Raw genomic sequence first — 26,225 nt, 5'->3', positions numbered from 1 at the left:
AGCAGCAGCAGCAGCAGCAGCAGCAGCAGCAGCAGCAGCAGCAGCAGCAGCAGCAGCAGCAGCAGCAGCAGCAGCAGCAGCAGCAGCAGCAGCAGCAGCAAAGAGAACAAAGAGAAGAGACAAGACAAAAGAAAACTCTGGCTGGGATCAGTGACAGACGAAGCCCAGCAGTGGTGTCCACCAGAAAAATGAGCATGTTTTGTAATAGAATCATGATCCCTCCATGTGTTCTAAAGATTTACTTGATGCTGAGGCAAATTTGGTTTGAAAAACAAAAACGGTCTTTCAATAGGTTATGCACTCTGGCCTTGAATTCCTAGCCTCAAAAGTTAGCTTCCTGAATCAGTCACAGGAGGAACAATCATGCTGCAAAGATAAAACTTTACTCCTGTTTGATTAAAGAACAAGACACTTATGTGTACCAAGGCAAAGATCATCGTGGGCAAAACTCAATTCACGGCTTTCACTGAATGTCCCCTTTATTCCCTCCCTTAAAAGGGAGTAATGCTGATCCAATTACTACAAGGAAATGTCAGAACTGTGTTAAATGACCCTCTTGGAACTTGCTCATCCAACCAGTTAGCAAAGTCTGCCACTGTTTTGTCCTTAGTATCCCCTGGAGTCTCCTCTCTTTATTGCCAAAGCCTGAGGCAAATTCTTCAGTGTAGGTACACAGTGTAGGACTGTGGTGGTTTGAATGAGAACGGGCCCATAGGCTCATATTTTAGAAAATTAGGTTCCCACTGGTTGACTGTAGGTAGGATTAGGACATGTGACCTTGCTGGAGGAGGTGTGTCACTGGAGGTAAACTTTAAAAACCCACACCAGGCCCAGTTTCTGCCTCCAACTTCCGGATCAGAGGTAAGCTCTCAGCTACTGACTGCTCCAGTGCTATGTCTGCCTGCCAGGCACCGCACTTCTGCCATGGTGATCACGAACTAGCCTTCTGAAACTATAGGCAAGCCCCCAGTTAAACGCTTTCTTTTATAAGCTGCCTTGGCCCCAGTGCCTCTTCAGAGACACAGAACAATGACCAAGACGCTGACTCCAACGTTCTCCTGTGATGACCATAGTGAACCTGGCTTTCCCACGAGCATGACCAGCTCGTTCTCTTGCTCCTGTTTCCACTCCAGCAAAATTTCCTCCCTAGCAAGTTCTCTTCAAGAGCCAACAGCTTTTTCCATAAAGAACGCTTTTCCTTTCAAACATCCGCGCTGAATAGTCTAAAGCAGCTTGACACAAGCAGAATTATCTAAAGGAGGAAGCTGAGAAAGCACACCCACAAGACCCGACTGTAAGTCATTAGCTGCTAGGTGTGAGGGCCCAAGCCCACTGTGGGTGGTGCCATCCCTGGGCTGGTGGCTCTGGGATCTCTAAGAAAGCTGGCTGAGCAAGTCACGGGGATCCAGCTCTGCTTGAGTTCCTGTTCTGACTTCCTTCACTGATAGGAAGTATAAGCCAAATAAGCATTTCCTCTCCATCCATTAATGCCACAGTGACCTGAACGAGGACACCCACTGTGCTTCCTTACAGCCTTACCTTTAAAAAAAAAAAGAGAGAGAGAGAGCCTAATATTTTTCATAATGTAAGGTATGGAGAACTCCCTGGGTGAAGCCCTGGGTTTATGTGTATTTTGACATGGGCTAACCTGTTGAGGACTCCAAGACCAAGTGGCCCATGGGAAACTGGGCAGCCCATCATGCAAGGGCCAGTTTCTCTCAGGGGTCCAAGTATGAGCATCTGTGAGTGACTGATGAGTATGAGAGAAGACTAGCAGCTGCAGCGTCCTCCTGATGACTACAGTCTACAGAGACCACCGAGAGAGACCAGTCAGCCCTGCCCCGCCCTGTACCTGATTCCAGCTTCCCTGTCCATGTCTGTGCCTGACTTTTCTTTATTCCCTCCCCACCTCAGTCAGTGGTAGGTAAGGAATATACAACAACAATGAATGGAAACCAGGGGCCATGACTTTGAAAATGAGCAAGGATGGGTATGTAGGAAGGTTTGGGGGAAAAAAGGGAAAGGGGAAGAATGTAATTATATTATGATCTCAAACAATTTTTAAAAAATTTAAAGCTAAATGCATCCAACAAACTTGTCTATAGATCTCTACTTTTTAAGAACAAAAAGGAAAAAACCTCCACATCTTTACTAGTACTACAGAAACATGTGTGTACTTATCTAAACTATTCCAAGCCTTTCCTATGTTCTATAAAATACACAGTTTTCAGTGAACACAGTGAGAAGGTCCTAAGTGGTATAATTTGCAATACCTCTTAGGTATTTTTTCAGAAAAAAAATTATTCCAACCCCCAATTCTCATACACAACTTAGAAATGACACAGTATAAATCTATTTCCCCTTTATTTCTATATTTCTATACATTTTTATTATTTGGATCATACAGTATAAAGTAAATATTTAACCATGAATAATCCATCCATTTAGCAAGAAATAATGCTAATAATATACTAAAATTAGTCTCCTATCAGTAAAGCTACGGACAAAGAAAGAAATCAGAGAATACAACCATGACTAAAAATAAATGAAAAGTAATTTTAAAACAGAGAATTGAAGATGGTTGGATTAAGATACTCACAGGTCTTTACCCAGTACCAACCTTTCACGGGCTCTGAAGGTGTGGACTCTGATGACTGACAGCCACACGTGGTACGACACTTAGTACTCATCTGATTAGCACTGATAAACCTGCACCGAGGCTCAGCTAGGCTGAAGAACTAAGGCCCTGACCACTCTGCCTTCCTATGGATGGAGACATGTCACCAGCAAGTCACACTACGTAGTGTAACCTAACGATGTCACCCGCCACAGCCACGGCAGAACCCTGAACCCGAGCTTTACAGCTAAGCCTGCACAGTGCGCCCCACAGAGCTCTCCAACAAATAACCACGGGGTTTGCAGGAGGGGAGAAGAATCCACATCCACCTGAGCATCAGATAAAAGAACGGAACCGAGAATTAAGGGAAAACCACGTATTGCTGCTTGGTTTTCATCTTGCAAGTGAGCATATCTAAAACTATGACTACAAAACTTACATATAAAAACATCACAGCCCATAACCCATCACAGCCTCATCTACTTGGTGTCACAGCCTCAACAAGCTATTCTGAGTTTCATAACTTAAATACATAATTGAAATTAATTAACTATATACAAGATCATCTGGTTAAACAAAATAGGGCCAGTGAAATGTTTTGGCAAGTTAAAGAACTTGCCACCAAATTCTCCAATTGGAGCTTGCTCCCTGGACCCACGCTGTGGAAAAAGAAAAACCGACGATCAAGTTCCTCTTTCCTCCAACACATTATAGCATGTGCACACACACAAAATAAATGTACTAAATGTTCTTAAGTATAAAATGTTTAATCATGACAAGCATTTTGCTTAGGAAATGGTTTTAATTACTAGTTAACACAGAGATACTCTAATTACGTGCAAGTGTGTTTTCACAGAGTACTATTTTCTTATTTCTCCTATAAGCTATTACCAAATTTACTGTTTTACAGTTTATCTTATTCTGACTAAAAATACTGAAACTGTATGAAAATATTGTGACTAAAGTCCTGATTGAAAAGCAAATTCTCAGTCATCATATAGCTGCTTTTCTTTTACCAATATGAATCAGTATCAATCACAAATTTCCAGTCCTATATAGCTTTTCCTTTACTCTAAGGTTCTTTATAAAACTTATTTCAAATCGCCATGCAGAAAATCCTAATGCAGAAATAAGAGTAGTTTGCCGAGATATGATTTTTTTTCTCACTCTGTCTTAAATCTATACTATTATACATTAGAAAAAGTAAAATCTTAAATAAGTCCAGGAAAGCAGCAAATATAAAAGCAAACCACACTCTAGGCTTCGCCATTCATTGCCAGACACAGACAGAGCAGACCCCAGGGCAGCATCATGGGTGAAGACTGGTGTGCTAGGCCAAACTCAAGCTTGGAAAGGCTGGGTCTTTGTCAGAAGAAGCAGCCGCTAACCATGACACTCACTAGGGAAGCTGTGTGGCAATAGTCCTGACCGTGGGTCTCTCTTTGGATCCCACAGAATCAATCCACTCTTTCCAGAGGACACAAGGTTGGAACTTACTAAGATCTTCAATGCATCAAAGGTTTACACTGGCACCTGAGGACTATTCATCCAATATCCAATTATAATCCACCACAGCACGGGTACACATAGTTTTTAGACTATTTCTGAACCTGGGAGACCTGTTACCATGATGCAGTAAGTTTACTGTTGTCAATCCTGCCCTCTACACTAACCACATCCTTGCTCTTCATCCAATTTTCCACTTCCCTTTAGGCTCACTCTGCTTGACAGTACATACACACACTTCCATAAGGAAAAACTGCTTCCTCTGAAATCTTCTCCAAGACTGCTTATTCTTTCATTCATCATTATTATATTTTGCATTTATCATTATCATCTCAACTTTAATTTACAGGTCATGAGAACATGAGAAGTTTCCTACAAACACAAATACACACACACACACACACACACACACACACACACACACACTAGTAATACCTCTGCTCCCAGATAATTCTTGTTCATTAGGAAATACTTCAGGAAAAGGAAAGAGGAATTTTAACATTCTAATACCAGGCTACGCTGCCTACAAATTACACCAGAAGAACAGAGGATGGGAACCATGGTTTCGCAATTTTCAATGTGCAGCACAGTTAAGGACAGTTTAGAAAATTCTCCAGGTGACTGGATTCTGCAGTCACATACAAACTACTGGTTCCCAAAGCACAGCTCACCTTTCACTGCACATGGATACATGGAATCCAGCACACCTTTACCCCATATACTAGATAACCTGAGTCATCTCCAAATACACAAGGAGAACCCACCTCATTCTCTGTCTTTAATAAGTGCTTCTACATTAGCCAACACTCTCTGCAACTCTACTTTAAGCTTGTAAGACTAGCCACCCCTTTCACACTGTCTTCTGAAGAGGAAATGCAAACACTTCCTATTTTATTCTCTAAGCCCTCTAGCGTTAAAGGTTATTTGTGCCACTGTCATAAGAGTTTCCCATAACTGATTACCCTACTTTTCCTCTTTGGCCTCCAAGGCCCACCACTTCAAAGACTCTCCTGCCAGTGTCATCATTTATCACCGCAGCTGGAACTACTTTAACTTTCCCATGGTTACCACATTGTAATGAGTTTTATAAAGACCTAAAACTGAGTCTGCTCTGTACACGGCTGTACACTTGATGTGGCACATACAAGACTCCCAAAGCTGTGTGCTGTGTACAAGCATAAGCAAGAGCAGATCTGCTGAAATCAAGACACTTCCTCCAACTCCCAAAGATACACCCTCATCACCTTCTTCCCTTCCTGAGAATTTACTAACATCTGGGTACTCGTCCTTGAATTCTGTGTTAAATCAATTTCGTAAGGAACTACTTTTTACTGAGCAGGAGTATAATAATAAATAAAAACTACCTAAGAAAGTGGATGAAGATTATCAAAGAAGACAATTCACAGCATTATATTGAGTCATTTTTCTAAATTTAATGAAAATTCTCTTATAAGCATATACACAAGAAAGTAATTTTTTAAAAAAAGGTGATGTATAAAATAGAAAACTAGGGGCTATGGAGATGAACTCAGATCCCCAGTACCGAGAGAAAAGGCTGGGCATGGCAGGATGAATCTGATCCCAGTAACAGAAATCAGGGAGGCAGATGTTTGGGACTTGCTGACCATCAGTCCAGCCAGCCCAGCCACATGATGTGCTCTGGATGCAGTGAGAGATACAGTCTCAAAAACTAAGCAGAAGGGGCAGTTCAGTGGTGGAGTGCCCGTCTTACATGCATTAGTCCCTAGCCCCAACCTGAAACCCCAGCACCACAAAAATGAAAATTAAGGTGGAGAATAATTGAGGAAAATATCCAATGTACGCCAATCTGATATGCCAGAACTCTGGCGTGGGAGTGCTCACTCATACACACACACACAGAAGCACGCATTCATCACTCACGTGTGCTCTCTCTGATGTTCACTCACTAGCGTACACACACATACTCATGCACATCCTAGAAAAACACTTGCAATACCTCTTGATTCAAGAAACATGAGATTTCTTCCTCCTTTATTCATTGAGTAGCATGGAATTTTGAAAAAGCAAGAAACTGTAATCAGCATTGTATTGTTTTACAGTGGAATAGGCCACTTTTCCCACAAAAACTTCATCTTCTTAACTCATGTTCTGTGTCTTCAATTAACTACCAACCTTTAGCATGCAAAGAAACCCAAAACTTTAGAGCAGGAATATAATTTCTTCACTTCTAGGATAAAAATGAAAACTTTTAAATTGAAATTGTTTTTTAAAATGACTAAAATATCATGCCAACATCTGTTTAGACATAAGTTGTTTTAAATATTTATCTATGCCTTTTTTCTATTAAACATACTTAATCTGGAGCAAAAAAAGTTTCTATCAAATGTCTTCTGGACATTTATTATAATATTCTATTTTTTTCTACTAGACAGTTATAAGTATGAGTTTACTATCCAGTACTTAGACATTTTTTTTCATATCTTCAATGAATTCTATTTCATTGTATAGAATAGATTTCCTTTAAGGTCAGATCAGAACAATTTCACTTGTAATTCCACATGAATGTTGCAGTAAAGGTAATCTCTAAACCTGAGATATATTAGATACATTAAGTGAAAAGATGTTATAAATTTGCATATGTATAAGCCCTTTTTAGAATATAAACATATCATAAAACATAATTATTTGTGACTGCCTGAAGAAATGAAACCTCTATGTAACACTTGAACTTTAAATAGAAGCAAGTTGCGGAATTAAAATGATGTAATCTGCAAGTTATGATGCTTCCTCACCTAAAGTCAAAAAGAGAAGGAAAAACAGCTGGATTTTCGTGAATATTATGTGAGATTTTTAAAATGTGGATAGGGCTTCGAGAGGTGGCTCAAAGGCTAAAAGCTCATGTACTCTTATAGAGAAACCTGGGTTCCATTCCCTGAACCTATGTGGCAAATCATAATTCTCTATAATTTGTTCCAGGGGGGTCTAACAACCCTCCTCTGGATTCTGTGCGTACTAGGCGTGCACACAGGTCACACACACACATACATACATGCGAGCAAAACACAGATACAAAATAAATCTTTTTAAATATTAAAATGTTAAATATCATATTTTAAATACATCCCTACAAATTGACCCAGCACACTGAAATGCGCTTCGGACAAACACCTAGCAGCAGCAGCTTGAACTACACCCAGTCTTCTCCAGAGACTACTTCTGAGCAACAGGCAGGGTTTTGAGTCATTATGTCCTTGACATAACAAGAAATTGTTTCATAAAGAAAAGGACTGTTCAACTTTATTTTTCATAGCAAAAAAGGAAACATCAAAAACAAAGTTAAAATCTTGGAAAGCCATGTTTCTCAATCAGTTCCTATTCTATAACACTGTTCTCTTCGGATTTTTCTGAGTAGTTCAGAAACTACAACAAATACATAACAGACATGACCCAGCACTATGTCTGGCATGCCTAGTTAGCGTGTTGCCTGATCTGCTCACCTGGGGCCACACTGCAGCAGATAAAGACACTGGAAGTCAGTCACCCTCTGCCGTCATCTGACTCTAATAGCTCCAGTCCTAGGGAACTAAGCTCACACACTTTAGCATGACTAAACTCAGTTTACACAACAACGAAGCTTCATCCACCAGTTGTGGTAGTTTGAATAAGAATGCCCCTATATATTCATACATAGATTTGAATGCTTGTTCACAAGGGCATGGCACTATTAGGAGATGCGGCCTTGTTGGAGTAGGTGTAGCTTTACTGGAGGAAGTAAGTCACTGGGGGGTGGAAGCTCAAGCCAGGCCTAGAGTCTCATTCTCCTCCTGTGGATCCAGATATAGAACTCTCAGCTCCTTCTCCTGCACTGTGTCTGCCTGCATGCCACCATGCTCCCTACCATGATGATAATGGACTAAACCTCTGAACCTGTCAAACAGCCCCAATTAAATGTTTTCCTTTGTAAAACCCCTAAGACAGCAGGGTTCCTCTCTAAGGACAGAAAACTTGGATAACAGCAGCAGTTTGGGGCACAAAGCAAAACCAAACATATTCATAAAGGGCCTATGTTTTTCCTTCATCCATATAGACTATAATGCTGCAGAACACTGGGCTGCAGAGATGGCTCTGGTTAACAGCAAGAATTGCTATTGCAGAGGACTCTAGTTCCATTCCCAGCACTGCTCTGGACAGCTTAAATACCTGTAACTCCAGCCTTCAGGGAAATCAGACAACTCTGGCCTTCACAGGCCCCTATACTCACAGCACATACCCACATATGCATGCATGGCCTTAGTTGGAGTTACTGTTACTGTGATTAAACACCATGACCAAAAACACAACTTGGGAAGAAAGGGGTGTATTTGGCTTATGCTTGTATATCACTGTTCATCACTGTCCTGAAGGAAGTTTCAAGCAGAACAAGAACCTGGAGGCAGGAGCTGATGCCAAAGTCATGGAGGAGCGCAGCTTATGGGCTTGCTCTCCATGGCTTGCTAAGCCCGCTTTATTATAGAACCCAGAACCATCAGCCCTGGGATGGCACTGCCAACAATTAAGAAAAGGCCCTCCAGGCATGCCTAAAGCGTGATCTTATGGAGGCATTTTCTCATCTGAGGCTCCCTTCTCTCTGTTGATTCTAGACTGTGTCATGTTGCCATAAAACTAGACAGCACATATTTACACACAATTAAAAATAATTTTAGAAAAATCAAAAAATACTGAATATTTCTGTTATTTCCAATTCTTAGTTTCTGGGGTTTTTTTGGTTTTTGGTTTTGGTTTTTTTCTGTAATACCTATTCAAATGGAAATCATTTCTTTAATGGTAAGCGGACAAAGTAAGATTCGCACTGTGCAAACCTAATTCTTTTCCTACATAACAGGTAGCGTATGTTTAACACAGCAATATGAGCTACCACTCACTAAGTTCTCACTATTAGCTCAGGACCTTTGCTAGCTTTTAATACAGCTAACTCTAAGAACCCTTTCACGAGTAAGTTATATTAACAACTATACTCTAAAGATACAGAGAAAGATAAAAACAAAAGGTCACAGAAATGGTAAAGCCATAGAATGAGAGAATAAACTAAGCTTGATTTTAAAATCAAGGTACAATGTAGACTATTATTTTGTAGACTGCGAAGCAGTTCGTTTGTTTAATAGGGGACAGGTATTTCTGTACAGTAAATCTGCATAACCAAAGTAATTTTGCAAGACTGAAAACTTCAATTAATTATAGGAAAAGAAAACAGGAGTAAATAAGCCAGCACCTTAAACGCCTGGCCACTCTTTACGAATGTTACTGGGAATCTGCAGGTATTAAGGGAACTTTCAGTGTTCTGGCGCTGTCGGAGTTCAACATAAGCTTCCTTTAGAAGGCTAACTAAGGTCTGTATGGTGACAAGGCGAAAGATATCAAGTCAATAACTAACTCTGAAAGTACAAGGAGCTTCATATAACTCAAAGTTGAGCCTTTTTAATCAAGATAAATTTAGGGAAGAGTCATGCAATTACACTGAAAAAAATTACTTTAAGAAAAATGTATAAATTATTTTATTTTTTTCATCTTGCAAATAAACATGAAAAATATTTTTATACTCAAATAAGTATAACACAAAATATAAATATTATAAATGTTAAATATTCTGTGGAGCCTAATTTACTGGAGGTAATAAAAGGGATGAGAGTTAGGGAGAAAATTCCTAAAAGGGAAAAGTGTAGGCCTTAAATCATGGACAGAAAAGGAGAGTTGGGGGAGGGGCCAACAACACACACAGTAACAGACAAGAAAGGGAAAGTCAAGTACAGAAAGGAAGGAGTAAGATGGGCTTCACCACAAAGGGCCTTGTGGCAGTGGAGAAAGTTACTGTAACAGAAACAGTGGCTCCCTGAGAACAAAACACTTCACTGTTACATGAGCCTGCCTGCAAGACTGCTGTATAAAGAGATGAACATTATCTATCTGCCCAAATATTCGGTTTTCATTTATGTAAGCAAAAATTTTATTTGCAATAACATGGCCCTTTATACTGTGCATATTGGAGGGATTAATTTTACTGCTCCTCACTTTCTGGTTCCCTATAACAAATGTTAGTAAGATTTAATGAATTATAAAACACACATCGACTTGACTTTCTAAGACTTTTATCAATTACTGGGAATTACTTTACATGAAACTTCAAGCTGACAAGAGTCCCAGGCTTTGCATATCAGAACACTGCATGACAATGACACTGGTGACATTAATATGAGTAGCCTACAATTTCCTCTTTCCTTTCATCTATATTAAAGGTTTTGTGGGCCAAAGAAACATAATTGTTAACCAAATTTTCTGATTATGACCAATTTACATTATACAGGTGTCGTCCTTCTTGTTTTGCTCTTGAAAGTAGGTATGAATCTAATTCTTAAGATGTACACTAGAAATATAATACCTACATTAAAAAGTTACTAAAAACTTTCAAAGGAAAACATTAAATTATCTGGCTCAAAGAGAATGATTCTGTTCAGCATTTTAAAGCCTCTTCAATGAAACAAAAACAACAGAAGACAACTCAATAAATTCTAAGTCTGAAAAAGAAACTTCTTGCTATTTACAGCCAAAGAAATAATCATGCAGCAAAGGACTCCCTCAGTGTCAGTTCTAAACAGGACTCAGCATGGACCACTTCACTTAGCATTCACCAAAACCTGTGAGGCAAGCACTCCAAGTAGTGGAGAAAACTGCAGTTCAGAAAGGCTAGGCACTTCACCAAGGTCAAAAGATGCTTAGAATGACAAAAGTTGTATTCAAACTCTAGTAATCTGGGGCCAGTCACCACTGCTAACCAAAAGCACCCAACTCTTAAGAAGGTCTGTGACCTGCAGAGTGCCTCTTAGCTACTCTTCTACTGCTGTGACCAAACCCGTGGCCACAGCAGCTCAGAGAGCACAACGTGTCTCTGGTGTCAGGGGGCTGGAGCCCACACCCATGACACACCTCCTCCAACAAGGCCACACTTCCTAGTCCTTCCCAAACTGTTTCAAGCCATTCTCATTCAAACCACCACAAAACATTAGAGGACCTATACAAACACAATTTAAGTTCACAAACATTCATGTTTTACATGAGTGTTAATTATTTAACTTTTTAAGTTACTAGACATTCATTCAAGGGTTCTTCACTGTAAAGTGAAATTTAACAAACCATGAAATATTGTGAAAGCCTACTCATTTTAATAAAACCTGTATGTAGTTAATATGCACTAATTTCTGAAGCCTGTTGTATAGTTCTATACCCTTTATGTATTCTATTCGTTATGTTTTCTCCAACCTCCCTCTCCTTCTATCTAACAGGATCAAACCACTGCCATATTTTGTGTGGAACACTGAAGTCATACAAAAAAGAAAGAAAGAAAGAAAGAGAGAGAGAGAGAGAGAGAGAGAGAGAGAGAGAGAGAGAGAGAGAGAGAAAGAGGCAACACATTTGTAGTCTGATTAAGCATCAGTGTTGTTTGTTGTAAGAAAAAAGCAGGGTGCTGGAGAGATGGCTCAGTGGTTAAGAGCACTGATTCCTCTTCCAGGCATGAGTTCAATTCCCAGCAACTACATGGTGGCTCACAACCATCTGTAATAAGATCTCACGCCCTCGTCTGGTCTACAGACATACAGGCTGGCAGAATACTGTACACATAATAAATAAATTTTTTTTCTAAAGTATATCTCAAGTTCAGAAACAGAAATCAGAAACCAACTACAAAGTACCTTATGGCTTGTAGAAACACTAGGTAACATACATCATCATATCTTGAAGTCACATCATTACCTGATAAATTTGTGTAATAACTGAAACACACTGAAATTTTGTTTCACAATTAGCTCTTCCATTGAAGTCTATTTTACAACCTCCAAGCCTCAAGAGATGATGACCTGAAAGGCCATTTTTTGCATATGTTCATTGTTAAACAACAATGAGAAAACTTAAAAACACACAATGCAAGGGACTACTCATCTATCTTGTTCCAAACCACAAGCAGGCTAAAAATAGTCTCAACGTTTCGGGAACGAAAGCGATCCTAGATTAAACAGAGCAACATCCAAGGACTTTTCAGAATACCAGGTTGAGGTCAAAGAGTCATAATTCACCTTTGTGTTTTTCAGAAATGCATGAGACTGAACTATGTCAGTAAACTGGAGAAAATGGTGTTATAGAGTCAACAATGATGAACTATCTCAGTTGACACACACTAGCTTCTCATGCTACTGAATATGCTATGCAGATCGTCACAGCTTCAACACAGCTGAACAGAGTAGAAATGGATTGTTAACAGCAAACTCTCCTGGTACAGATTATTCTGTAAACAATGGGTGAATACATGGACAAAATGACGCTCAGTGCTCTGTGTAACTAAGAAGCATTTTAATCTGAAGAAGGACGCTTAAAAGAAATCCCACACTAGCTCAGACGGTTATTTATTTAGGGGTAGACTCACAAGTCACAATCCTCCACTGGAATGGAGAACAGCAACCGAATCCCGCAGCAAAAGAGGCCGGTCGAGCGCTTTACATCGGCATAGTATAAGAGGGCACAAGTAAGTGGGCAGGTAATTGAAAGGCCACTGGCAGTAGGAATTCCAACACTCTCCCCTTTGTTTAAATAGGAGAATTCTAAGCCTAATACAAAATTACATACAATAAGAACAAATATATTCAATAATCATCCTATCCTAATGAGTTTAAGTCTTGTATAATAAATAACCTGGCCAAGTCATGAGAGGAAAGTAACTACAACTATCTAGTCGTCAACCCCATCGAAGACCTAAGAAGGGAGATAATATTATTTGAATAGGCAGGAAGTGCCATCAAGCAACTTCCAAAAATGTACAACAAATGACAGAGACAACTGGCTACCTGGACAATCACACCAAAGTCTCACTTGCAACTTTGAAGCAACAATCTTTGCCTAAGGCCTAGAGTAACTGACAGACCATTTTCAGAGGCAGGAAATTTTTTAGAACCATTTTACACTGTCTTGGCAAGATTTGACAGTCTTTTTCTTTGTGTCTTGCTTATCCATTTCCAGATAGCATGTACCTTGTCAGTGGTTGAGGCATGGGCAGTTCCTTGCCCAAAGGTCAATCATGCCAAGAAGAAAACAAACTCTTGAGTGGAGTGTCTTTGGTGCTCAACATTCACTTGGGAATAGATCAGTGCACTGTATGGCAGATATAGCTTTTACTCAAAAAAAAAAAAAAAAAAAAAGGGGGGGTTATATGCTGCATGGTGCTACCCAGAGTTTAGGTAGTGAGGATGACTCCCACCCCCCAGTCCTAGAGGGAGAGAAGCGGACCCAGCACCCAAAGCCACTGAGACCAAGCTGCTTAGCATTTTAAGAAACCCTTCTGATCAGAAAATAATTACAGATATGCAATAAAGAAAAATCCAGATAAAAAAGACCTCTAAATGGGTCACAGTGTTGGATAATATTATATCCTTCTGGAGTCTTTGATGGAGTTGAAGAATTTATAGCTATAGTTACAGTTTTCCTTAGTTATGATAAAAGATAAAGTAGATATAAATACTGTAACTGTAATTCTTGCTTGGTACCTGTTTTGTTATATGCAAGTTTACTATTTTGAAGTTAAAGCTTTCCTTTTTGTTTAAACAGAAAAGGGGAAATGGTGTGGGAGGTCCTTCTGTCTATGTGTTGCTTTTATTGATTAATGAATAAAGAAACTGGCTTGGCCCATAGCATGGGAGGAGGAAGGCAGAGCTGGAGAGAAGCCATGGAGTTGCCAGAGTCGGACATGCCGAAACTTTGCCAGTAAGCCACTGTCACATGGCGATACACAGATTAAAAGAAATGGGTTAAATTAATATGAGTTAGCCAATAAGAAGCTAGAGCTAATGGGCCAAGCAATGATTTAATTAATACAGTTTCTGTGTGATTATTTCGGGTCTAAGCTAGCCGGGTGGCTGGAAACCAACAAGCAGCCTCCTGCAACATTAATCCAGAGAATCTGATAGCACCTGCACATTTTAGAAGTGTGCCTGCCCTCAAATTTCTATCTCTGAAATCAATGACTACATTTTTATTCACACACATATATTTGTAAACATTAACAGCAACATTAAAAACCATCAAGCTGAAACATTCTACAAAGCACCATGAAAATCATTAGAGATAATTTAGGTGTGTGTCTAAAGATGTATAGATGTGCCAGGCAGTGGTGATGCACGTCTTTAAGCCCAGCCAGCGCTCAGGAAGCAGAGACAGATGGATCTCGGTGATATTGAGGCAAACCTGGTCTATAAGAGCTAGTTACTGGACAGCTAGGGCTGTTGCACAGAGAAACTGTCTCCAGACACTCACAGATGTGTAGATGAATAAAAATTTTAGGGACTCATGAAATCAGAATATCATGTAATCAGAGAAACAAGATAAAAATTTACTTCATCAAATTCACAGTTCATTACAGATAAATTACAACCTGTTATATTTTTCCCCTGATGAAGAAACAAAGACACTTACATTCCTAACTCAGGCCCTCCCTGCTCAACTGCCTCTTTTCTTTTCCTCACTATTTTTTAAGGAGGGGGAGGTGGAAGTAATCCAACTATCTAGAAATAAAATGGTCAGCCCATGTACTTAACTATATAAAATTTCTAAGACACAAATATAAAAATAATTATTGTGATACCTTAAATTCATTGTAGACAATCTTATCTAAGTTATTTTCCACCTGTATTAATTTTTCTTGAGGAGATGTTTAATATTTATTCTGTCAACACATACTTCAGTGTAAAGTACCCAATTTAAAGTGCTATTTAGACTTTGGGGGCACAACTTTAATGATCAGTCTCAAGTACTCACACTTACAGGAAAGTAAATAAACAGAGATCAGACCAGAGTACATGCACTATTTTCACTAGGGTAATGGGATTTGGCATCTGTCTGTAAAATGTGATAAAAACCACTCTAAGGATACGTAAGAGTCTTTAGAAAAAGAAGAAACAGACTCAAAGTCCTTACGGGCTTAGTTTAGTGGCAGACAGCAGACTCCCAACACCCACAGAATAGAGAAAGAACAAACCAGGGCTCACAAGGCTCCTCCTCCAGCTCCTGACTGCTCTTCAGAGCACCTGTCGGGAATTGTGGGACGCTGACTCAGAGCTGCTAGTCATCATCCCAATGCACGAGCAGCTGCACCTGGCCTTGGAGGGTGAAGGCAAGTGATACTCTAAACCACAGTCTCCAACCTTCTTTCCCTCCTAATTTCACTCTTTAATAAAATGCCTTGTTTCACTCTGACGACAGAATCTGAAAGGCCTCAGTTCTGATGGCCGAAGTGGCCCAGAACTAAATTTAGCCATGACAGTGAGGGTTCTGAGCACAGGTTTCCAGTGTGACCCACATCACCAGATCGTCTTCCGATTCTTCTAATACAAAGTAGCCATACTCTCACTTGGTAAACAGGTCTACCTTTAGCACAGTTTTAACTAAGGCCTTGGCAATAGTATCTACAACAAGTTTCATCTTTCTTTTTATGAATTTACCAAGGTATTATTATCTCTGTTTTACTGAGAAGAAAACCAATGCTTACAAAGTCCACAGGACTACTTCAGGATCCACCTTACACAGGGATCAGCAACTCCTGCCTCTGAATGCTCAGCATACGGGTTATTTGCATGCTGTCTCCCTAATGAGATTGGTACAGACTTAAGGACACATCACCACTATTCCAACATATGTGTTTGCTTAACTATAACCACCTTTGAAAGTTTAAAATGATTTAAAAGCTATCATTTGCTTCAATTCAAAGTTCCCCTTCCTGAATATTTAAGAAAATATTTGCATAATAAAACCTGACTCTGAAACTGAATTCTAGAGTTGTGTCAAGTGACGAAACAACAGTTTATGAAACCACAGAATTTCAAGACAGTTTGTTTAAGCTGTAACCTGAGAAACTTGCTCAGGAAAAGAAATCTGTGAAATCCTTCATCTTTCCCATCAAATGGCTCATCAGCGAGCAGCCCAGGGAAACGCAGGGCAGACCTAGTTTTCCCTTCCTAGCTCTTGTTCCCTAGTGTTCACTGCTGCTTAGCTAAGTCGCTCTGTTGATCCCTCGATCAGTCTACCTCAATATGCCCTCAAGCCTTTTACTGTAAACTAGAGTTGACAGAATCATCAGGAAGCATGAGGACTACACACAGCAGGAATATTAAATCCGAACACAGCACCTTTATCATCTGCAAGTGGGCATGGACATGCAGGTCGTGTTTACATTCAGAGTTGGTACAGCAAAACATTCTTCAATGATCATATGATGTATCAAGGTCTGAAAACTCTTAAAGCTTATTTCCTGCTCCCTCCTGACATTGATTTCCCCAAATAAACTATAGGAAAGTTTGTAAATACACAACAATTAGTGCCATAGTGCTTCTCATCATAATCTAATAATATGCCAATTATACAACCCTTTATCAATTTCTGAGGGAATTGATCATCAAACTAGATGGAGATTTACATAACACACAAAAGGTCCTTAGGTTTCGGGTTGTGGTGTTAACTAAAATATCACCTAGTTTTGCTTTGTTTGCAATCATATCACCTCTGAATATACAAGAGTCATGGTGACACACACCCAGAACCCCAGCTCAAAAGACTGGAAGATCTAAAGTCTATGGCCAACTGGTGCTACATGCTAAGGCCCCACTGCAAAACAAAGGAATTAAAAATGAGAGAGAGACTATAGGCATGACGAATTAAAAATAATAAAAATAAACACTTTATGTTAAGTATCCAATCTCTGAAAATTTGGAAAAAATGCAAAAGTTAAGTCCTTTAAAATTCTTGAAAATAGGTATACCATAATTATTTTCCAATTAAAAGTAAATCTTAAGTTGGGGGCGGAGCATGCACATGATGGAGGAAAACATGCCTGCCACAGTCTGGAGATCCAAGGAACAGGTTGTAAAATCAGTTTTCTTTATCCACCTTCACATGAGGTCTGCAGATTCAACTCAGGTCGACAAGCTTGTGCGGCAAATGCTTTTATGTGCTGAGCCATCTCACAGGACCCCATATGAAAGTTCAGGGATGGGGACTTCAGATCCCCTGCACAATAGAAGATGATCCTAGCAGCACATATCTGGAGTCTGTTACTTCTCTGCTGGGGCAATGGACACAGGAGATACAAGTGGCTCACTGGCCAGCTAGGCTAGCAGAGTAAGTGGGGTCCAGGTTCAGAGAGATTCTGTTTCATATGTAAGGCAGAGAGCAGCAGAAAATGACACCCTTCCAAAACCCTTGGGTTCCACAAGCACAGGCAAGAGCACACACATATGTGCAAATACCCATGCATGCATGCACACATACAAACACAAGATAAATAAATTTTAAAGACAGAAAATTCATGTAACGATAGAAAATATTGGCAAACACAGTTCTGATAAGGGGTTACAATTTAAAACACAAGGGATTCCAACCATTTAAGAAAACAGCCTATTCCAATAGTAAGCAAAGGACATGAAAGACCTACTATGGCCAACATGAAGATGAAAAACTGTTCACCATCAGGAAAATGCAAATTAAAGCTACAATGAAATATTACTTCCTATCTGCTTGTTAGAATAGCTACTATCAAAAAGATCAAAGATACCAACAGTCCCATGGAAACTAGCATAGCTGTCAAGAAATAGGATACATGGCCATTCTTCAAAGACTGAGGCAGAACTACTATTCACTCCTGCAATACAAAGAACTCTATGTCAAAGGGGTATGTGCACTGTGCTCATGACGACACTTCTCGTAGCATCCAGAGAGGTGATCACCTTCAGTGTCCATCAGGATGAATGCACAGGGTAGGGTTTTCTACAAGGTGGGTGAGCATGCAAGCAGGCACAGGAAACCCAGTCCACCAAGCCAGGGAAGAAGCGCTTCAGTCTCACACAGGGAAGAGATGTCCGGTTGGTCTAAGGCTACAAAGTTTCTAATAGGGAGATATTTCGAGGCCAGTGGCTTAATCCCAGCTCTCCAGAGGGAGAGGCAAGCAGACAGATCTCTTGAGGTCATGATCAGCCTGGTCTACATAGTGAGTTCCAGCACAGCCAGGGTTTTGTGGTCTGTATAGTGAGACTCTGTCTCAACAAAACAAAGTAATATTCAGCTTAGCTCTTCTAAACACACCAAAGAAGGAAAGTGTACACTACCAACCAGGGTCATTCCAGTGAAAACCTTCTACGCCCTTTGCAAAGTCCTTTCCACACTTCTTCACATGCCGCAAATACCGATAAGCCTCCAGAGTTCTTGCTCTGGTTAGCAGCCTTTACAATGCCATTAATTAATAATTAAAGAAGCAGCTCATTTAGTTTAAGGATTAATCGATCCCAAGAGTATTTCCACCATAAATATACTAATCAATAAATCCAGCCATAGTATTTTACGTAGTACTACAGGCAAGTGTGTGTGTACAGTCAGCCATGTACGTAAAGGGTCCCTAGCAGCTCAGACCCTTTTTTTCCTTGATATCCAATCATCCACAAGCATTTCTGGAAGTCTCCATGGCCACATAACTTTGCAACAGGCTATAACTGTATCACTTTCCTTCTGAGTCAATCACCCATGGAAAGCAATGAACAGTCCTCCAGAGAGGAAACTGACTTCATTTTCTCTGTGCGAGTATCATCCTAATTTATCTGAACCACAAGGCCTTTTCACTCCTTAACAAGCTGGGACTTCTAAGAGTCCTGCCATTAAGGCCTTTTCCATCTGTTTTGTGTCTGCTAACCTTGAAGTAAAACACCAGTATTCATATCTAAAAATCAAAAACACTGTCATAAACTCACTTAGTGCCACACATTCACAAACCCAGGCACTTCTGTCTCTCACTGTCTCTCTCTTCTGGTTGTGGGTTGTCTGTTTTTGAGGCAGGGACTCCCATAGCCCAGACTGGCTTTAGAACCAAATGTCGGCCTTGCTCCTCGAGTTTACACTTCTCAAGTGCTGGAACTGCAGGTCTGAACCATCCGGCCCAGTCACTATTTGTGCACTCAAAGAAATGACAAGTACCTGACAACTGATCACACAAACCAACGGTATGCCATTATTCCCAGAATCAACCTGGCACATTTCCTCCACTGCCTATACCTTTACTTTGCTGTCAAACTACCAAAATCATAGCCCTAGAAAAGCTTCTAAAATAAAGAAAACCTTAAAAGTTTACTAATGAAATTCAGTGATATTTAACAATATCTTAATACTGAGAAAATTCACACTAATTAAAACACATTCTGAAGTTTAAAAAGTCCCAATTTTGAGATGTAAAGTTAACTATTAATAAGCAAAAGGCCAGAACCTATTAAGCAAATAATTTTCAACCATATCATGATAAAGTTTTGCAAATCTTACGGGAGAAACATTGAAAATACTAATTCTTAATAGGGACCAAAGCAGAGGAAGAAATCTTAACTGCATATTAAAAAGTAGTTTCCTCACTCCTGTTGAAAAACATGAAGACACAGTAATACACAAAATGAACAGTCTTCCAAATAAGTCAACTGCTTATTTAAAAAATCTTAAAGCAAAAACTGAAGCCAAAAGTTAAAAACAAGGGCTGCCTAACTAGGCCTATACTTTCATTCACACGAATGTCTTTTCACAGGCTTCAAAATTTGATGTACGTATTAGTTTGCTTAATTGAGTAATATTCCCTTTTGCCTTACTTAAAACAGCTCTTAATGAATAACTCATGCATTATCACATTTCCGCCGTTTCAATTAAATCTATAATTTGATAAATGCAGAACTGGATAGTTTCGTGTGAATGCTTATTATTGATATTACGATCACATATCTATGTATGCCCACTTCGTTGTTTCTGTTTTTAATTAAGACCAGCATAGTGACAACATCAGAAATGGAAAGGACGTAAAAGGACAGGAATGGAGAGGAGGAGGGAAAGGAAGACGGGAAGGGGAGGACTCTACACTGTGAAGAGACACAGCACACAACTTGAATGAGAGCATTCAAGTGTGACTCTTGCTCTCGTTTTTAACTCTCAACCTGCTTTGTCAGGAAGCCAAAAGTGACAGCCTCACTGACCTTAACTCTCTGCCTGGTTTCTGACCAGGGAAACACCTGCTAAGCGTGACCAATAAAAAGATTAGGAAAACCCTTCAGGAGGCAGTGCATCCCTGTAGATTCGGAGATCTAAACTAACATTAACTAAATCATCCCCTAAACCCGAAGAACTGGTGGCTGGTGTTTCCACTTGCAGACAGACATGACAGACAGACAGACAGACAGACAGACAGACGTATGCGTTTGCACACACACACACAAAGTCATTTGTATCTAAAACACTTCAAAATGGGACTATTTACTGGGTTTAAAAAAAAACAAAGGCCAGAGAAGTTAAGTTCAGCAAAAAAGCCTCAAGTAATGAATTCTCTTCTGTTCAACTGCTGACAATATTGAGAAAAGGAAGTAAGATGTTTTCAAACTGGTCGAGAAAGCTGAGCACTACTGAGGGCAGCTGAGCAAAGTGGTGGGTCCCGAACAGAGTCAGGACACCAGGCTCCTAGCTCCAACTGGTTCGCTAACAGCTGTCTGACCTTGGACAAGTCTCTGGACTTCAGTCAGCTTGTCTACAAAATGTCTACGGAAAATCACAGATGAGATCAAAGGACAATTTAATCTGAGTTTTACTTTAGAGAGGCAGCCCAAAGTAGTGCTTGATAAAATAACTCCATAGGAACTACCAACAGTGGAACACTACCAAGCTCTGCCACTACCAAGCCAATGTGCTGTACACACACAGACACACACTGCAACAAAGGAAGGTTTACTACTGTGACCTGTTTAAAACACTTTACTGAAACTAAGCCGTATAAAAATACAGAAGCTTGGAATGAATGCTCCGTCTATCCAAACCAAGACAGTTACGCTGGCATTAGCTCACTATTTTCATCGTGAAAAGATCAAAACTCTAAAAAGTCCTATCAAAAGGACACGCCATACTACACAAACACAGGCAACTCTGAAAAGTTACTAACACTAATATAAGGCAGCTTCTCGCCGAAATATGAGAATAAAAGAAACTGACCTGCTATTTGCTTTTTTAAATATACAGCTAATGACAAGTTACGGTAGACCACATTCTGTGACAATGAAGGTAGCCAGAAAACTAAAAATAAAATGTAGAACTGGGAGAAACTGGGAAACGTGAGGTGAACTTCTAACAACTAGAAACGCGTGGTTCCTTAGTTAACAGTCAGTGCGGCATATATGCCAGGCTCAGGACACAGACGACAAACGAAGCTGCTGCTTCTTAGTTAGCCAAGTTCCAAAGGCTTGGAAAGTTCAGTGTGTCCTAGTGTACCGTCGCTCAGAGCACAGTAAAAGCCACTTGTCTCAAATATTTTCTTTCCCTTTCAGGCCAGTGTAGGACTGCTTCCCAGTGATCACTAACGCTGCTTCTGACCCTCACAGCAGCTCACAAGAATGCCCACACCTGTTCCTGACATCGGGATCCTCACAGAACATCAAGTGCGCACGGTCCTAGGGTTTCCCTACACCCACAGCGTCAGCCGTCCACACCTGCACGGACCCTTCGCACAGCCATGTCACCTCCGGCCACTAACCGAGCAGCCCCGAGTAAGTCCTACCCCGTAAGGTTTTGCCACTGCAGGCAAACTCTACTTCTTCAAAGTGGGCAACTGAGAAAAGGGAAACCGATTGGTCCATCGCCGCTGCCCTACTTCCATTTCGGGACACAGGAGAAAAACTGTTCCGAGGTGGGTCATGAAGGTGGACGCACGGCCAACTGAACTTTGGGACCGGGGCACCGGCTGCGGGAACGCGACGGGATGCGGGGGCCGAGGCGGAGGGCGCGAGGCCGGCGAGTCGAGGCGGCTGCAGGCAGAGCGGCTCGGGCCGGCTGCCCCCGGCAGGATGCTGGCCCAGCCCGGGGAGGCCGAGCGGGCCCGGTAGCCCGGGGACGCGGACCGGGCGAAGGCCGGCCTCGGGCACCGGGACGCGGCGGGGGACACCGCGGCGGCCGCCTCGGGGCAGCGGGGCGCGGGCGCCGGGAGGCAGCGGCGGCCGGAGGAGGTGGAACTCTGCCGAGTCAGCACCGCGCCCACTCGGGGGCACTTGTGGGAGCCGGCGGCCGCCCGGGAGGGCCGGGTCGAGCCGGGTCCGGTGGAGCCGCCGAGCGGGTCGGGCCCAGCGCCGGCGTCGGTGCCGCTCGCCCGCCCGCCCGCCCGCCCGCCCGCCTCTCAGGTAAACAGTGGGGCGCCGCTTACCTCTGTTAACATCATTCCACCCCGGGGGAGTGAGGTCCTCCCTAACCTCGCCGCATGGCAGCAGCCGTCGCAGCAGCGGAAACGACCCGGGTCGCCGCCAACGGCGGCAACTGCTGCTTCAGTCCCGTCCCGGGCGGCGGCTGGACTCGGCTCCGCTGGCTTCCCCCCGGACGGGCCGCTCGCGACGGACGCGCCGCCATCTTGGAAGAGCGACGTCCGCGTCTCCCCGCGACGTGCGCTCCTATTGGCCGGCGCGCCGGGCGCGGGCGTCTTGTGACCGTCTCCATGGCGCCGGCGCGCGCAGGGGCGGAGGCGGCGGGCGCTGGGCCGCACGCGACCGGGGTGCTGGGCGGCCGGCGGGGTCGGGGATCCCGGGGGAGGCAGGGACGCGGACGGGGGTCGCGGCGGAGGGAAGTCCATCGCGCACGTCCCCCCGACGCCGCCGAGGAGAGCCGAGGGCGCTCGGGACACGCTCGGGACGGCGCCTCCGGGCGCGGGGACCTGAAACTGCAGCCGCCCCCGCCCGCCCGCGCCGCGCTGCTCCCCGAAACTTGGGCAGAAACTTGTCGCCCTACCTCCCCAGCGCTCCGGATCGAGTCGTCCGCTGGGCGAGCGACAGGTTGTCGGTGTGATCCCGGGCGGATCGTCTTCTTCACCCCGATCCTGGCACAGTTAGGGCTACTGCCTCGCTGATTGGCCAGAAGCTGCTGGAGCTCGCAGGCTTAGGGTTTCTCCCATAGAGACTCTTAAAAACCAAGCGGCTTTTGCCCGGCAGCTGCAGTCTCCATAGCATTATTGGGGTTTATTTTTAAAGTTGTATATAATTTATATAATGTGTTTATCTGCCCGAAGAAACGGGGTCAATAGATGTCTCTGTCGGTAGTCCCGAAGTGAATGAGAGCTGCTGAGACCAGGACACCTCTCTCAGTCCACCTGTAAGGTGAATTACAGTAAAACAGCGCCCGCTTCTTCCTGACTGGCTATGAAGGAGTTTTCCTGAAGAACCTCGGCCATTACCAACGAATTTGCAAGGAAACCGAGAAGTGTTTGGACTTGGGAAATAAAGCACTTGCGTCGCGTTCTCACAAAAGGTTTATTATAAAAGGGATTGTGGAAAACTAAAGCCAGCACTTACTTCCTGTGTACTGGAATCTTTGCCCTTAACAATGGTACTATTGTGCTAAATGTAATTTAAGGATGTGCTCGTAAATTCTAACAGCGAGGAAAGCAACTGCAATACAAACCCTGTATCTCCTTCGCTTGTGTCCACCCGAAGAAAAATTGATTTAAGCAATCATGTACTTTAAAAAAAAAAAAAACTGCTCCATTTAAAGTAGTAGCAAAGAAGTTTTTGTTTTACTCTGCAACTTATAGCTAATTTCTCCTTTGCTGGAACAAGGACATTCTAACTTCTGCAACACAATAAAATATATTTCCGGTAGTGACAGGTTAATCTATAAATGGGAAGCAAGATTGAAAACTACAAACTGCATTGATATTAAGAGAAACCAAGAGAAGGGATGACAAGGAACCTGGAAGAAGATACTGTTCCAACCTGTAAATAAGAATGCAGAAGGTTCATTAATGTTTAAAATAGCAACTAGTGAATTAAAACTTTAATTCAGGTGTCTGGCCTGAGTAGTGTGTTCTGTTTTTCCTTCGTTTTCCCTTCCTAGAAGCAAGATTCTGTCACTTGGTAGGAAGGAGCTTTTCTTTTCTTTTTATTTTTTTGGTTTGGTTTGAAACAGGGTTCTCTGTGTAGCCCTGGACCCTGGCTGTCCTTGAACTTGCTCTGAAGACCAGGTTGGCGTTGGACACAGAGACCTCTCTGCCTCTGCCACTGCCTCCTGAGTGCTGGAATTAAAGGTGTGCTCCACCATCACCAGGCTGTTTTCACTTTTTTAAAAAGTAGTAAATTAGGAGCCCTCAATGAGCACACGCAAAGCCGGGGGTTAACTCCCCAGCAGCACAGAAATCAGGTGTCTTAATAGTTGTCTGTGATCCCAGCTCTTGGGCTGTAGAACCTGGAGAGTTGGAAATTCAGGGTTAATGTTAATTTAAAAACAAATAAGGCAAGTTCAAGGCTATCCCAGGATAAATGAGAGCCCGTGTGACTAGAGAGGAGTAGAAATTTGAGTGTGGGCATGCCATTAGCATCCAGAACTTTGTAAGTCTGGGAACAAATCATAATTCCCAGCCCTTCCAATCTAATTTCCCAGCCAGAATCTTTTAATATGACCTAAAAATTCCTGTGCTGATTGGCATCCCGGCCTCCACCTACCCCCTACCCCCCAACATCTTCCACACAACTGTTTCTATTAGGCACTTTGTTCTAGCTACACAAGGCCGATTTCCTGCTCCTATAATAACTGGGTATCCTAGTGCCCAAAACCCTGGCACAATGAACTCTATCCGGAAGAATCTTACCAAATACCAGCAGAGACACCTTTGCCTCCCATCTAAAATGTTGCCCCTTCCGTACCATATTTTCCTCTTTGCTCTGGTCTCTTTTTCATGGTAGCTGTGCTTGCGAGTTTCTTATTTTCTGTCTCCTAGTAGAATGCAAGCTTCGAGGAATCAGGAATTTCTCCTATGTTCTGTGATCTCTCCTTAGAGCGCCAAGTGCTGGACGGGTTAGTATGTGGCACAGAGCGGATGCTCAATGATTCTTAAATGAACAGTGACCTCAGCAAAACACCCTAGTGAAAACCAGAAACAATCCCTTTGTGTTGAAAATTAAACTACTTAAAAACTAAGGTTGCACATTCTTATTTTGCAATTATGAACTATATCTCTAGATGTCTTGTTACTCTTTGATAGAGTCTCAGTGTGTTCCTCTAGCTGACCATGAACTCACTCTCTAAGCCGGGGTGACCTTGAATTTTCAGTCCTGCCTCAGCTCCTGAGCAGCTAGGATTACTAGCCTGTCCAACAAAGCCTGCTTTCTCTTGACTGTCTTACACATATGTTGGATGTGTGTCAATTTACTAGCAAGGAAAGCAATCAAGTAAAATACATCATTGCAGAAAGTTATGGAAATTGAGTTATGTAGCTGGAAAAGAAAATGCTTACAGAAGCAAGTAACTTAAAAATCTAAACAAAGTAAGCCCTGGTTTAGAAAGGGTCACAACTTCTTTCCGCGTAGCCTCAAGGACATCCTATTCCTATCAGCTGCTTGGAGGAAACCTGAGGCTGGAGGATGCTGGACTGGTGATAAGAAATTTAATACAAAACAAGCTTTCTTAAGAAGCACATGACCCTGTGAAAAGGCTGGTCCCACAGCTTTGTGGATCTATCTGCCTGGTGAACCCTGGAGAGGATATCACAGAAGAGGGGCTAGGCGAGTTAAGCCCTAGATACTTATAACAGAGCCCCGACCTTGATGTCAAAGCCTTCAGAGACTGAGAATGTCCATTGCCAATTTCTTTGGTTTTCAAACAAAAACTATCTCTACATATTGAGCTCCCCACAAATTGGATCTAATTTCATTTTGAGAAACTGAAAAAGCATATGTCATTTACTTCCCAAATGAATTGCATCTCTCCAGCAATTTTCATGTTTACATTTTAGCATCATAGGCCAATTTTAGTTCTATTTCTAACTCACAATGATACAGACTCACAGTGTACAATGTAGTGCTGTGATACATGTATTCACTTAAAAATAAAATTAGCAAAATTGTATCTTGTATTATCTTCATGTTGAAACCTTCAATATCCTCACTTTTAACAAATTTGAAACAAGTTATACACTGTTGGTGTACATGGTCCTGTCCTGAGCATTGAGTCTTAAACTTTAACAAAATCCAGAAACAAAACCAGAAAGCAGAACTGGAGT

The 26,225-nt window shown here is 41.9% G+C and overlaps 1 protein-coding gene across 2 annotated transcripts in view; it reads right to left on the bottom strand.

The window, feature by feature from the left end:
• Snx13 (sorting nexin 13) overlaps nt 1-22,943 on the bottom strand; it is a 94,687-nt gene extending 71,744 nt beyond the window's left edge. The window contains exon 1 of one of the 2 annotated variants that reach the window (XM_050158698.1): nt 22,389-22,943. In XM_050158698.1, coding sequence (XP_050014655.1) covers nt 22,389-22,808 — 420 coding nt within the window. In that variant the 5' untranslated portion in view covers nt 22,809-22,943. The remainder of the gene's footprint in view (nt 1-22,388) is intronic. The other variant, XM_050158694.1, reaches the window with a different exon arrangement.
• Between the last annotated feature and the right edge of the window lie 3,282 nt (nt 22,944-26,225).

This window comes from Alexandromys fortis, unplaced genomic scaffold (assembly GCF_014885135.2).
Source record: "Alexandromys fortis isolate MF-2015 unplaced genomic scaffold, M_Fortis_MF-2015_v1.1 scaffold_101, whole genome shotgun sequence".
Classification (NCBI taxonomy): Eukaryota; Metazoa; Chordata; class Mammalia; order Rodentia; family Cricetidae; genus Alexandromys; species Alexandromys fortis.
The sequence above is the reverse complement of the archived record's forward strand: the minus strand, read 5'-3'. Positions and strand labels throughout refer to the sequence as shown.